The sequence below is a fragment of the Aythya marila genome (genome assembly GCF_965140915.1).
Source record: "Aythya marila genome assembly, chromosome: 12".
Classification (NCBI taxonomy): Eukaryota; Metazoa; Chordata; class Aves; order Anseriformes; family Anatidae; genus Aythya; species Aythya marila.
This window is the reverse complement of record NC_139053.1, coordinates 7,645,926-7,661,291: the sequence shown is the minus strand read 5'-3', so window position 1 is coordinate 7,661,291 and position 15,366 is coordinate 7,645,926. Positions and strand designations below refer to the sequence as shown.

Below are 15,366 nucleotides of genomic sequence, written 5' to 3'. Positions count from 1 at the left end.
AAACAATTTGACTGCACACTAAGCTTTGTGTTCTTATGCAAGTCAGGTATTTGTGTGTCAGAATGCCTCAGACTAGTGATGTAGTGTTTTTTTCCCTGTTGTGTTTCTTAAAAACTTTTGTTATATCCTAAAAATACTTTTTGAAGCTGCAGTAGGCTTACATATGAAAACTTGTGGTCAGCAGTTGTAGATGCCCACACATAGCTAATGTTATGGTTCTTTTGTCCCACAGAGTACAACTTCTGTTAGAAAGAAAAAAGGGGTGTGTTGGTGTGCACGCCTGCTTTCTCTATGCATATGGCTTTATGCTTTCTTTGAATAACTCTGAAGTCACCTGCTTTCCATGTACATATGGACATGGCTGCTCAGCTTGAGGAGTTGTGATTTCTTAGGAATTGCTCATTTCAAATGCACCAGTTGTCATTCATGGTAATGCGCAGGGGTCTCCTGGAGAGGGGCTAGAGAGCAGTCACATTAGGATGAACAGTTCCTTTCCTACTGCAGAGATCTCCATTCTGATTTTTTTTTTTTTTTGTTGCTGTTGTTGTTCTTGTGTCCTCATTTGTTTTTAGGTCTCTCTCCACCAGCTTATGCTGCTTTCCAAACAGCAGCTGTGATCCCAGCAGAAGCAGCACTCTACCAGCCACAAGCCCTCTTGCCAGCCGCCAGGACTCCCCAGGCATCAGCTGCTGCTCCTCCAACTGTTACCTACTACCCAGCTCAGGCAGCTCAGCTTTATATGAATTACACAGCTTACTATCCCAGGTACCCTCTAGACTTAACTGCTTCTCTTGCCATTTCATCTCAGTGGAGTAAGCAACTGTGCATTTGGTCTGAAATTTGTACTTAAGGTGTAGACAATCTTAGGAATTTGTTGACATTAATCATCAGGGAAAGTAACCCTTTTGACTACTTTTCTGTGGCTTTATAATGAAGTTCAGCTTTTCTATAGGATTTGGTTGCATCTCGTGATAATGTTGGTGTATTGTTTAACAGCATTTTTGGCATTGGTGTGATATCAAGGCAATTCTATTTCTTGACCAAATGAGAAACTGTGTAAATACATGCCTCTGTCCTCCTCTTGGTTTGATCTTGTACTTACAGTACTGTTTCTATACTAATACTATGCTTAGTACCTCTGGTAAGTCTGCTAGATATCTTGTATCAGTGAGACCAAAGAACTTCTTCATATGTATAAGCAAAGCAGGTATCTCCACCTTTTCCCTTCCCACTGATATTATCAACATGGCTTACTGAAGTCTGGTGCTCAAGTCTGTGGGGGAAGAGTTTGTTCATTGACATTTCCTAGGCTTGTGACACTAACTTGACTACATAGAAAATTGCTAGACAGGTCTCGACTGGAGATATTACTTCTTTTGTGGCCTAAAAGCACCAGATTTGGGCTCTTGGCTGCTTCTTTTACTATGATTTCCTCCTGCCTCCTGTATGATTCTATTAATGATCTTAGAACAAGTCATTTGTAGCTTCTAGTTTTCTCCTCCACAATGAAGTAACAAGTACCACTCTTAACCTCTTCGACTGCAAATGCTAGCTATTTTCCTCTACATCTCTTCCCCCAAAAATTGTCAAATGCTGAAGAAAAATAAGGGAAGTCAGCAGAGCAGTCCATATCAAGGCTGTTTCCTCGTGGTTTTTTTTTTTTTTTTTTTGTGCGCGCGCCTTTTTTGTCTTATTCTCAATTTTTTCAGTTTCATCTTTGCGTGTTCCAGCTACTAAAATCAGTTACTGGTTTTCATAACAATCTTGCCCCTGTTTCTCTTTCAGTCCTCCAGTATCTCCTACCACAGTTGGGTATATCGCAGCTCCTCCAGGAGCTGTAGCTGCTGCTGCCACTGCCACCCACACTCCAATTCTGCCCCAGCCTGGAGCATTAGTCCGTATGCAGGGCTTGCCATATAACACAGGAATGAAGGAGATTCTCAGTTTCTTCCAGGGATACCAGGTTAGTATGCAGTCTCTCTCCCTGATGTTTTATTTGAATTTATTTGATCAGCAGATATCAAACTGAACAAGCCTATGCTCTTGGAAATTGATGAACATATTCACAGCAGACTGCAGTTTAGAATTAACATTTGCCTTCATGCTTATAGTAAGCATGTCCAAATTTGAAAGCAGTGATCTAATGCGTGGATATAAGACGTGTTAAAGACTGCTGAGAACAAAGTTCTAGTACAGTAGGCTGCAGTGTAACTCACCACACCTACATTACAAAAGGAGAGACACTGGTGTCAGACACTCTTGCATGGACTATTTATTCTGGTTACAGGAAGGAACATTTTGCATTATGCTGTAACCTAAAGAAAAAAATGTATTCTCCAATCCATGGGATACTGATAGCAAGTATGTTAAGTGCTTATAGATAACTTTGGTCAGTATCTACTGATTTGATACTCTATCAGTAGGCAAACACATAGAAACTTATCTTCTAGAGGAACATTTAAAGAAAGAAAAGCACCATATTTGAATTCAGCAGCACATATTTGAATTCATGGATGGGTCTTTCCATGTCTTCTTCCTTTCACCTCAGAAGATATTGTATCTATATCCATGTTTTGCCATCACATATTTGCTAAAAGGAAAGATAATTGAGTATGGTGTGTTCTGGTGAGTATTTAACCTCTTTGGATAACAGCATTTACATGAATACCAAATCTGTCCTAGTACTACTCAGAAGCCCTTATTTAGAATTTCTTGGTGGGTCTCAAACCACTCTTCAAGTGAAAAGAAGGCAATTTTTACATGAGTTTGTCCTTCAAACTTATGTAAGTTGGTTAACAGTGGTATTGCTGAAGGCTGAGATGCGGAATTTTTTTTTTTTTTTTCATGCAAAGAAGCAATTTTTTTCCCCCCAAACGTTGCAGCAGTAATGATCCATTTCTTAACCATTCACAGTTTACCTTTTTCTAACTGACTGCTTTTTGGTGGATGGATGTATGGATGGTGGTTGTATTAAAACCTTAAGTGTGGGGATAGCTTACTTCCTAAACTGAAATTCAGCTATAAGTGTAAGTGTGCTGTTGAAAAATGACTTGAGTCTGTCTATGCATGGAGCAGGTCAGTGACTTACAACATCTAGTAGCCCTGGCATCCACTAGATCTTCAATTTAGCGAAGCGGGACTCTGGGTCTGGTGCTGAATTAGAGCTTTTCCTTATTTTCTGAATTTAAAGAGTAGTTTCTAGCCTTTGTGTTAAGCAGTTAAATGTTTCAAATGAATGGAAATTTTACCACAGTGTGAAAGCTATTCATATTCTTCTGCTGCAACCTCTTGACATCATTAGTTACTGTTATTAAATTGGTCACCTCTTTGATTTCTTTAGAAGATGTTGTCCAAATGAGATCGGGTTCAATATCTTATAAAGGAGCCAAGGAATTATTTTGAATTGTTCTTGGAATCCCGCATGTGGTAATACTAGTTTTGTACTCCCTCATTCCTTTAGGGGAAAACAGAGGTGGTGACTTACTGTACTGGGACAATATTATGTCTCTGGAGGAATAACTAATCTTTTTTTTTTTTTCTTTTTTCCCCCTTCCCTCTCTCCTCACATTATTTTTTTCATTTTCTGCTGCTGCCCAAGGATGCATTGCACGATGCTTCTGGTCATTTATAAAGTGAGCCCTTAATAATCGTCAGTGGTTTTGGGCATGGTTTTAATTTCTGCATAACTAATTGATGTTGGTATTCAATGGGCTTGGGAAATAGATCGGAAAAGCTGAGATTAAAGGGTGATTTTTTTTTTGTCTTTGTATGTCCTTGTCTGAAAGGAGCAAGTTTTAAGTTTTAGTTCCTGCTTTATGCTCTTCTGTGTTCTTCCTTCAGTCTTCATGGGCTCCATATATTGCATGTATTCACATGTTGTTATTTAAGTGAAAACACCTTTCATACCAGACCTGCCTCTTAAGAGAGAGAGTTTGCTTATTATGGCCTTCAACAAGCTAGTCTCAATATCAGTACATGCTTCTAATCTTAAATTATTTAAGAATCTGCAGATCAGCACTTTATCACTTACGTTAATTTTCATTTATTTTATCAGCACTAGGCTCTTGTTTAGTGATCCAGTAGCTTGTTTTCTTCTTGAAGTTATGCATTCTTATTTTTATTGTTAAAAATCCCTTCCAGTTTGTATGTGTTTAATGTATCTAGCATTAAACAACCTTGAAAAATCTGTGAAATTTTAATAGTAAATCTTGGAGATGGGTATTTTCCCCATCACCTTTCATAATGTTGTAGTGCACTGTAACATTCAAAATTGCTAATAATACTTTCTCATTTAGTATTTTTTCCATGTTAAACTGCTTTTTAGTTATATTGTAATGTAACTGGGTCAATTATTTGACTGTGTAGCTAAAGGATACTCAGGGGTGGAGTGGGGGACAAAAAAAAACACACAACCCTTAAAATCGAAAGGACATAACAGTAGCTGTTGCCCTGACGAGTCCTAAAACACCAGCTTCTCAGCAGGTTTGCTGGTCTTTAGGCATTAATTTGAAATAAGGGATTTATGGATGTTTACCAGAAACTTCCTTTATTGTTCGAAGGCTTTAATTGTGTAGACACTATTTTAAAGTTGAGAAAAAAATAATCTGTCTTTCAGACCCTATTGGGAAAAGCTTGAGGAAAATGTGGGGCAGAATAGTAATAAGATGCAAAGGACTCATCAGTGTTGGTTTTGGCCATCACTCTGCATATCAGTAAGTGCAGCGAGAGAAATCAAGCACCTAAGGAAGGAACTAAGTGTTGGGTGATGGTTTTATATGAAGTCATGTGTCAGAACAAAGCTGATCACCATATGGACATTATTTAAAGCCTTCTGAATTTGCTGAAGAAAAGGCTAGGCTGGAAACGTAAGGACTCCTTTGTGAAAGTATTTTTGTGTAGAACACGCTTAAAATCAATATTTAAACCTGTAGTAGACCTAAGCGCCTTTTATCTTCGGCTAAAAAAATAAAATATTTGCAGTATATTAATCCTCCAAGTCTTTGGAGACCCCAAATTCAAGGCTTGCTGAGGTGGGGAGCTGTGCTTAAAACAAGAATAAGGAGGTGTAGGGGAACGGATAGATCGCTAAGTTCCAAGAGCATTAACCTTTCTCCCTTGTATTAGAATAGCAGGCTTCATTGGTATGGACTTGTTTAAGGATTATTTTTTTTTTCTCCCCCTATGAAACGCATGCTTGAACAAAGAGGTGTTCTCTTTCCAGTGGGTTCCTTTTGAAATCTGACACTTCACAGTCTGAGAGGGATACCCCATTGTCTGTGTACCAATTCTTAGTGTAGAACCTTCTGCCTAGGGAAGGGAAAAGAAAGAGGATGTGATAAAATAATAGTAAGTGGGAATTCTTTAAGTCAGCTGACAACACAGATGTGTTATGTTTACTCCCATGCAGCTGGAATATAGAGTGTTACTTGTTTTACTTTGTTCCTAAAAGTCTTCCATCTGGAAATACTGTCTGTATGGAGAAGGCATCTGTGAGAATGGGACTAGCAAATTAACAGTTATACCTTCTGCCTGGTATTTCTTGCTATTTCTGCCAACTCTTTTGCCAAAGGTTGCAAACACCTAGCCATCAGATTGGATTCTTTATGTTCCAGACTTACTGTATCTAGATTTATTTTATTTTTTCTAGATTTTTTTCCAAAGCCTTGGAAAAATGGCTGGACTAAAAAAGTGTATGCAAGGAGAAAGTGTAGTATTCTACTTCTTTGTTAGCCAATGTATCCTTGGTTCTTATCTGAAAAAGCTTTGCACTACAGAAAGTATAGCAGATAGTCTTTCTGGGAGGTGCTACCATACTGGAAGTATTGGTTGGTCATCTCTAGGAAAAGAGGAGTTAGTGTTTTTTAATATACATCTGTCATTTAGTATAATTTTAGTCTGTTGTAATATATACTATTTAATATTAAAATAATGGTGGTATTTAATATACATGAGTTGAAAACTCTCTGCCATTTCAAATGTTAATACCTAGAAGGGTAGATAAAGAATCAGAGAATGGTTTGGGTTGGAAGGGACCTTAAGGATCATCTGTTTCCAACCCTCCTGCCATGGCAAGGGATGCCGCCCACTAGATCAGGTTGCCCAGGACCCCATCCAACCTGGTCTTGAACACCTCCAGGATTAGGGCATTTACAACTTCTCTGGGCAACTTGTTCTAGTGCCTTACCACCCTCCAAGTGAAGACTTTAATATTTTACATTTGTAAAGTAAATCACTGGCTCTATGAAGAAGCGCCATGTCCTTCAGGAAAGATTATTTTGCTTTAGCTGTGACACTGTATGTCTGTCAATAATGGTCTTGTCACTGTATGTCTTAAGCTATGAAAGTCACTACTGCCACAGGGGAGCTGACAAGGGAAAAATGTAGGAAATGGGGAAACAGTCTTTGCTATTCAGCAGCATCTCTCCTAGTCTGCTGCATTTTTTTTGGTCGTTATGTATGCATATTCCTTCTGGCATCTTGCTGTAGAATTAATTATTGACCCCAGGACCTTATTTGGTAACTGCTTACAAAGGTTCTGTTCTATTTCTTTCTCCTAGGTTAGTTTCCCACACCTGGCTTCCATATGTAGCTTTCATCTTTCTTTATCTTGGCTCACATCTCTAAAAACCACTGAAAGGGGTCAGTATAGCACCAGGGCACATTCTGGTAACTCAGTGTTGATGTCCTTAGCATGTGAAGTTGACCTTTGTAATGGAGCATTTTATTTAACAGTGGTATTCTGTGTATTCTTCCTTACTAGACTAAGCAAAAAAAAAAAAAAAAAAAAAAGGGGGGGGGGGAGGAAAGAAAATTTTCTTCAATTTGTCTCAATTTGTTTCTGCGTTCTCCTTAAGTAATTCTAGGAAATAGGTCACTCCTGTTCATCTTCTGTGAACATTTGAGAATATCCAGTTTAATAGGGTATGATGAAGAAAACTTTGGTAGACATGCATTTCATAGATAAAAGTAATGGCTTAAAAACTTAGTTTTGCTACTGTATCATTCCAGTAGACTACTAGATTTAACACTGCATTTGACATAGAATCACAGAACAGTTTGGGTTGGAAGGGACCTTAAAGCCCATCCAGTTCCAACCCCCTGCCATGGGCAGGGACACCTCCCACCAGCCCAGGCTGCCCAAAGCCCCATCCAGCCCGGCCCTGGACACCTCCAGGGATGGGGCATCCACAGCTTCTCTGGGCAGCCAGTGCCTCATCACCCTTAAAGAATTTTTCTAATATCTGATCTAAATCTACCCTCTTCTAGTTTCAAGCCATTTCCCCTAGTCCTGTCACTGCGCTCACTGACAGTCCCTCCCCAGCTTTCCTGTAGGTCCCCTTTAGGTACAGGCTTCTGTAAGGTCTCCCCAGGGCATACTCTTCTCCAGGCTGAACAACCCTAACTCCCTCAATCTGTCCTTGTAGGAGGGGTGCCCTGGCCCTTTGATCATCTCTGTGGCTTCCTCTGGATTCATTCTAATAGGTCCCTGTCCTGGTGCTGGGGGCCCCAGAGCTGATAGCAGGGCTCCAGGTGAGGACTCACAAGAGCAGAGCAGAGGGGGACAATCCCCTCCCTCACCCTGCTGACCACACTGCTGTTGGTATAGCCCAGAGTACGGGTGGCTTTCTGGGCTGCAAGCACACTTTGCTGGCTCATGTTGAGCTTCTCATCAACCAACACCCCCAGGTGCTTCTCCTCAGGGCTGCTCTCAATCCATTCTCTGCCCACCCTGTATTTATGCTTGGGACTGCCCTAACCCGGGTGCAGGACTTGGCCTTGTTGAGCTTCATGAGGTTTCACACAGGCACAACTCTGAGGTCAGGGTGGGAACCCTTCCCTCTGCTGTGTCGATGGCACCACACAGCTCGGTGTCACTGACAAACTTGCTGAGGGTGCACTCAGTCCCGCTGTCCTTGTCACTGACAAAGACAATAAACAGATGTATGAGTAAGAGCTTCTGAATCACAGAATCTTTCAGGCTCAAAAGGACCTCTTTGGATCATCTAGTCCAGCCCTCCAAGAGCTGTGAACTCAGGAGGGGAGGTGAGAAATCAGCAGGTCTGAGGAAAGAGGCTGTGTTTCAGCTCAGAGAAGCAAGGAAGATGGGAATAAGGTGATGATGAGGGTAGTGGAGGTAGGAACAGGGAGGTCTGCTTTTAATTTTATTTGAATTTAAATTAAAGGGGGAACTACTGCAGTGGATGGTAACTTCTTACCAGTTACTCGTCTGTTAAGGGTGGAACTTTGAAGTACAGTATGAAGCTGTGTGTTGTCTCAGGTCTCAGCAACATTTATACCAGAAACAGCCAGAATCTAGCTCGGTGAACTTGTAACTGGTCATATAGGGGGTTAAATCACTAGGTGGCGTTTTTCATATCTAAATGGAAACAGAATTGAGCCCACCACCAGAACAGTATCTCCGTTCTGAGCAATGGGATTGTAGAATCACCCTTGACTTTATACTGTTTATCCTGGGTCATTTGATTTTGATTTGTTTCTATGGATTTATAAAAAGCAGACAGAACTGGAAGTATTCATGTTGGTGTATTTCCTCAGGCAAGGCAGGGTAGTTCCTATTTCATTCACAAGGAATAAGAATTCGCCAACTTTTATTTCCTATCTTGGTCTACAGTACTACTCTTTGTAATCCGTAAGTCTGAAGACTTTACTATCCTGCAATTTCTGTTTTAATAACATTTTGTCTCTTACTTTTTTTTTTTTCTTGTGATTGGAACTGACTTCTAGTTTTTATTATTATTATTCCTTTTTCTGTTTCTTTTTTAGGCCTAGGCCTAAGGTCCGACAACTTTGACATTTCTGTGCAGGGTAATTTTCCCACTTTCATGTTTTCCTCATTGCTTATGTGTTTGAACACTCTCCCTTACTAGAGACTATAGACCTTTACATACTGTACATCTATTGATAATCTAAAGTATGTACTATCTTGAGACATTCCTTCCAAAGAGTAAACTTACATTTTGTAGACTTGTTTCAAGGGCAGGTCTGGGAACTGATAAATCTAATATTTGCACGGTCTGGTTGCCCTGGCAGAGGTTATCTAGAAAATACTTCTTATATTTGTCTTTTACTTAATGGCATGGGTCTAGATGTGAAGGTGGCTAGAATCCAGTAGTAAAAATTCTGGGAGGTTCTTTTCTTTAATGTTCTCTGGGCTCTTGGTTGCTCTCTGTGGAAGGTGTGTACTGTGATGGTGGTTTTGTTGTGGTTTTTCTTTTTTTATCTCCTTTTCAACTTCACTTTGGATGGATACAATGTGTCCTGTACACCCAAATATGATATAATTTTTCCCCAAGCTGGCAGGAGACTTCTTTGTACTATAGGAATATCAAAGAAGGCAGCATAGTATGTGTACATTGTATGCTTCTGGCATACAATGTACAATCCTCTAAAATGTTAATGCAAAACAGCCATTTTAGGGAGATGGGAGAACTGAAAGGATATTCTAGAGCTTGAGTCATACTAGACTTTTTGTCTTCTGGATTACAGGAACTGTTGCAGTAGCATGTGTTTGTAGCATGTGTGAATATGCTCAGTCCCTTTCTGGGATATGTCATTTTGGAGCGATAAGATATAGATAAAAAACAGTGTTTTGTATTCCTCACGATCTATTTTCTGACTATAGATTTCATATTTGTAATAGGCCCTCCAATAGTATACATGATTACTGTTCAGATGCAGGGTCTCAAATTTTTGTTAGATCTAACCCACAAGTGAGGAGGGTTTTGTCTTGTTTCATTGGTGCAACTGTACTGTACAGTCACTGTTTTTATTTGAAATATTCTCCCACAAACCTGTCATGATGCAGTTATACGGTATAGTTTATTCCTTTTTCTATTCAGTATGGAAATAAGCTATATTAGTATAAATGCTTTTAAAAAATATTTCAAGTGCATTCATGCTGGAACACTGTTTTTCTTTATAGACTCTACCAGTATAGTTATAGTGCAAGTATTGTATGCAGCTGAAATGCATATCACTCTATGCTAGAGAAGATGCAGTTTATTTCCATGACTGCAAAAAAAAAAAATAAATCTGAATGAGATCTGTACACTTCTAATCCCCCGCTTCAGTGTGCATGCTGGAAGATGGTCAGCTGTCCCAATGAGTCATTACTGGAAGCAAGATCATGCAAACTTAAGAGTTTTGTTAGCTGATACTAAAGAGTCATAAGTATAACAAAAAAAAAAAAAGGAATACTTCATGGTCTAAACTGTTTCCCTCCTTAAATAGGAGCTGTTCAAATACACAGTTCAGAATATTCCCCATGTGCCTTTACTGTAAATCTATTCCTACAACCAATTCAGTTGATGTATTTTATTCATCTTGCTTAAAAATGGTGTCTGTCAAACTCACTGTCTCCTGCCAGTTGTTGTAGCTGATGCTCTTAATTTTGGTTGCAAATGATGGTCTGTGTGGCTTGCTGTACCAGAACTGTTCCTTCTCTTGTTGATTTATCATATATCACACTTGTACTGTAGTATGCACCCGATGACTACAATGGCCTTATTCAGCTGAGCGATCAAGCAAGGAGTGTGTTACAAGCACCGAAAGAGTGGGTCTGTTTGTAACTCTTTGTAACTTCCGAAGAAGGTAAGATGCAACTGGCAGAAACTGGATCTCCAGTGGTGAATGGGAAGGGAAAGAAGGGCTTGTTGATGCAGAGCTTTCTTGGTGTTTTTTTTTTTTTTTTTTTTTTTTTTTTCCCCTTCTTAGCTTGCATTGGGATCCTTGCTTTAATCTTTCTGCTTTTGTCCTATTAAAAAATCAACTAACCTAAGCAAATAGGTCAATTGTGATCTGTAGTTGTTGGGATAGTGGTGGTGGAGGTAGTGTGATTGTCTGGTTTTGCTCAGATGGTGTGCTAGACTTCCAGAAGAGCTGATTAGTGCTTATTTTCATGTGAAGCTTTCAGTTCAGTATTTTACTTTTAACATGTCAGTGGAAGATGCGTTTTTCTTGCTACAGCTACAAAATGTGTGCACAAAACAAACAACAGACTTCTGGCTTTCTTTTCTATACTGTATAGCTGTGTAGAGGTTATTTTTTTCTGTTTCTTGATCTCACTAATAAAAAGTGAACTACATACTTTCTTTTTTAGGAGAGGCTTCTTTAGTATAGTGGCTTTCTAATACAACAAACTAAAATTGCTGATAGCACTACCATATACTTCTTAAAGGCATATCATTGTGACCTAGGCGGAGTTCATCACTTCCAGATACTATTGTATTCCATTCAAAATGCTACTGATTAATTACTGTGTTTTTTACCATTTTTTTGTACTGAAACTTTTTTCAAAAAATAAAAAAAATAAAAAGATAACTAAATAATACATGTTAACAGCAGTATCTTCATAGATAGCATAGACAGCTTGCACAAAATCACCATCCACTCAGTTGTTTTCAAATTAGTTGGGTTCTCATGCCACTATTAGATCTACTAAGGAGAATACAGAGTAGAAGCTGCATGGCCTGGTGATGCACAGAATAATACCTGGCAATATTCTGAGCATTTTTGCATTTATGTGGCATTGGACAATCTGTTTGTCTCTCTTGTTTTACTCAGATTATCTGGAAATCCAGTTCAGCTACAGGGTTCTACGATGTATTAGTTGGAAACAGGCTTTGGCTAGAAAGTAATTCATGGAGTAGCTCAATTCTGTGCAGTCCAAAGTAGCATTATAGATACCACTCTTCTACTAGCAAACCATTCAGGAAAAAAAAAAGTATTTGTACAGATTTGAATCTATTTTTTTAATATAGGTACATAAAGAAATCATGTTTCTCTCAATGTAAATCAGAATGTAAAGCTGTTACGTAGGTATTAAAGAACATGAAGTTTTTTTTTTGTTTAATGCCTATGTTGCTTCTGGAATATGTGGTCTTCTCTGTTAACTTTCTATACAACTCTAATTTACTAAAATAAAATTAATTTTTGGGTCCTGGCGCTAGTGTTATACTAATGCTGCTTTTTAAACTACTTTTTAAAGCGGTTGTATGTGCTCAACAGGCTGACTGTGCTTCGTATGTGTTTTCAACTTTGAACTTCAATATTGAACTTAACTCATGACTGATATTATAAAGATTAATATTAAAGAGCTATTTTAGAGCAGGCTGTCTTTTTGCTCAGATTGTGGCCCAAACCGAACTGTGTACAACTTTCTCTTTGAGCACAGCGTTTTTCTGAAATAAACTAAATTTATTTCTAAACCTGAACTGGGCTTCAGACATGATGTATTTATTTGTCTATGAATTTCTTTCTGCATGCTATTTCTTGATTAACTTTAATTCTGTGTGAAGCCAGTGCTAAATGTCTATACATTCTTTTAGTTTCTGAAGTGTACTGATGCTTATATCTTAAGAATACCTCTACTGCATGCTAAGTGTTTGGGTGGGTGAAGCTCTGGCAAGTATTGCTTTATTTTTGTATGTTTGAATGCAAAGCTGATCAGAAACTACTACTGATAATAACTGAGAAGTCTAGTATTGTGGTATACTAGGCATGCACAAATTCTATTTTAAAAATCTTAAATATTTTAGATCTTCATAAACTCATGAGGACATATGTCACATGAACTTAACTTGAATCAGGCTGCTACTCATAAAATGGTTGGTTTTCCAGCACAGATTTTGTTTTGTCTGGTACTAATCTCGTATGCTGAGCTTTTTTGATCCTCCAACCTTTTGATTTTGAAATTACACGCAGATTCATTTCTATCCAGCGTACAAATGGCACTTCTAAACTTAGCCTGGAAGGACTTCCAGTGTGTTGTAAGAAATGGCTGGGGTACCATAGGGAACACAGGCACATCTGCTTTAAACTCAGTATTTTGAAACTGTCTTTTAAGAATTTAGGAGGGCAAATGCACCCCACAATTCCAATGACTAAATAATCTAATTTTCTATCTTGTCTTTCTTATCATCCTTGAAATTATAATAAACATTTCTTTGATTCAGTAAGACCTGGTGTAGTGCTTAGACTTTCACTGAGCAATCTTTCTTGCTCTTTATATCTGTGTTTTAAGTTCAGCTAATCCTCCCAACACAAAACTCTAATACATCTCTATCCATTTTTTATTTTTTTTTTAAACTTTGCATGCGAGTATCTGCATGCGTTCATAGCCTTTGTCACTTGCCGGTAGTCCCCATAGTACAAGAATTATTCACTGAATGCCTGGTCTTTCTTGCTCAATTTACCCTTTATTAACAACTAAGTTCTTTCTGGTCAACCTCTAAACTCAGTTACTTGTCTAGCAAAATCTCTGCATGGAATTGTCTACATCATTTTGTTCCAGCAGAATAAGAGCTGCTGATTCTGTTGATCTTTGGTCCATCTTCTTTACTGTTCTTGCATACAGAATCTCTTTCCACAAACACAGGAGCGGAGTGAACCTGGTGCACAGCATTTAAAAACTGCATTTCTAGGTGTCATCTTCGGCCTTAATAGTTTATTTCCTTTTGTCTTCTTGTACCCTTGCAGCTCCACACAGATTCCATCCTCGTGCTTTACAACTTTAGTGGCCAGCCCAGCGGAGAGGCACTGGTGACTTTCCCAAGCCTGGATCTAGCTAAGAAAGCAGTGGCTGAGAAAAACGGACAGCTTCTGGGAGGCCACTGTGTAGAACTGTACCTGGTCTAACTAAACACTCTCTGAGGGATCGGAAAGAATGTCGCACTGAACACCGTGCCCTTTACAAAATAAGGAGTCTTCCCTTGCCACCCACACAGCAGCAAATGTGCCTTTTCAGCATGATATGTTGGAATGTAGAGTGGTACATGTCCTGTATTTAATTAGAAAAATGGCGTATTGTATGCCAAAGATAAAGTGAAAAGAAAAATTATGCAGTTAATTTACTTAATCTCTAATGTACTTGTTTGAAAATAGGCAACCCCGCTCTTGGCATCTAGTTAATTCTGAAGACAATCTAATAGCACTTCAGCTATCACAGCCATGGGAGAAACCTATTGCCTGTTTAGTAGCATTTGAAGTGGAAAGCGAAGCTCAAGTCATTCAGATTCTTCTTTGTTTAGTTTTTAGGAGTTTACACTTGGCAAAGTGTCTGGTTTTTGTAGAGTTTAAAAGTCTTTAGAGAGGGCTTTTGGAATGTGTAGCATTCCCAATTCAAAGCATAGATCCAATTGTTTTTTGTTGTTGTTGTTGTTCTGGACTGGAAAATACCAGGATACTGGACCCCAAATGCAATTGTGATTTCTCATGTTTTCATTATATGTTTTGCAAAAGCCATATTTGTCTTTCCTACCAGTGTACTGCTGCCAATGTGTACAGCAAAAAAATAAAAACAAAGGCAAAACCAGCAAAATGCTCTCTTCCCAACCATAACTCCCTGACCCCAACCCAAATTTTTAATCTCTACAGGACAAAAATGGCACATAAACCGGAGTACTAATAAGTTATATTTTTTTATTTAAGCATAATAGCTTTCAGATACTGTATTAAAGATTTTGCTCTAGTTTATGTGCATGCAATTTGTTTACATCTTTAAACTACTTTATTTGTATATTATGAAACAACAAGATATGTTGAAATCTAAATCCTCTAGTGCATGCTTCTTTCTTTTTCCGTGTGTATATACATAAGCTAGAAGTACTTTTACGTCATGTAGCATGTGTTTAAAAAAAAGACATCTGCTGTAGAAGCACTAAATGACTTTGTTTTTACTGTGCCTTACTTCAAAACTATTCCAAGTGCAATACCAGCAGAGCAAAATGTAATGAATCCTGTTGTGACATGTTCATGGATGTCTGGATTGATCTTTTTTGTTAGTGTACAATTTGAGTTGTACTTAAAAGAACTGAATGATGTATGCTTCTTTATATTACAACAAATAAAAGAGATGCTTACGATGTGTATTGGTTTTTGAGAGCAACTTATACTTTGTTTTAATGCAATTTCATGGGCAATCACTTTCTGCTAAGTAAGTTTTACCTATTTTTTTCTTCCCCATAGACTTAGATGGGCACATATGTCTTGTGAGATGGTATGGTTTTTCTTTTTTTGTATGTTCTGGCAAGCCTGAAATGTACATGATAAATATTTCCCTTGCAGTGGAACACTTCTCAGGCAGTGCAATGCAACTGTTATATGCTTAGCGCTCTCATTCTGGTGCCAGAGAAAAATGAGTATTGAACTTGAAATTGTGTTCACTTCAAAATTTCATTGACTAAATGGGTCATTCTCTCTTCTCTGCAGAACCCAAAATGCTACATTTCTGTCATGGCAGAGCCAGATAACCTTTCTGTAGCAAAAATGAATGGGGATATCTGACTAATATAATTGGGTTTGTTTCTGGTAAGAACCATCCCATGTCAGATGCCACTTCATCACTAA

General features: G+C 38.4%; 1 protein-coding gene across 4 annotated transcripts in view; it reads left to right on the top strand.

Moving 5' to 3' along the window:
* The window catches only part of ESRP2 (epithelial splicing regulatory protein 2), a 45,763-nt gene extending 30,614 nt beyond the window's left edge, over positions 1 to 15,149 (top strand). For 2 of the 4 annotated variants that reach the window (XM_082770055.1, XM_082770054.1), the window contains exons 14-17: positions 573 to 765; positions 1,786 to 1,963; positions 10,500 to 10,611; positions 13,498 to 13,637. In XM_082770055.1, the coding sequence (XP_082626181.1) occupies positions 573 to 765; positions 1,786 to 1,963; positions 10,500 to 10,589 (461 nt within the window). In that variant the 3' untranslated portion in view covers positions 10,590 to 10,611; positions 13,498 to 13,637. Of the gene's footprint in view, positions 1 to 572; positions 766 to 1,785; positions 1,964 to 10,499; positions 10,612 to 13,497 lie in introns of all 4 variants that reach the window. The other 2 variants (XM_082770053.1, XM_082770052.1) reach the window with 2 other exon arrangements.
* The last annotated feature ends 217 nt before the right edge of the window (positions 15,150 to 15,366 follow it).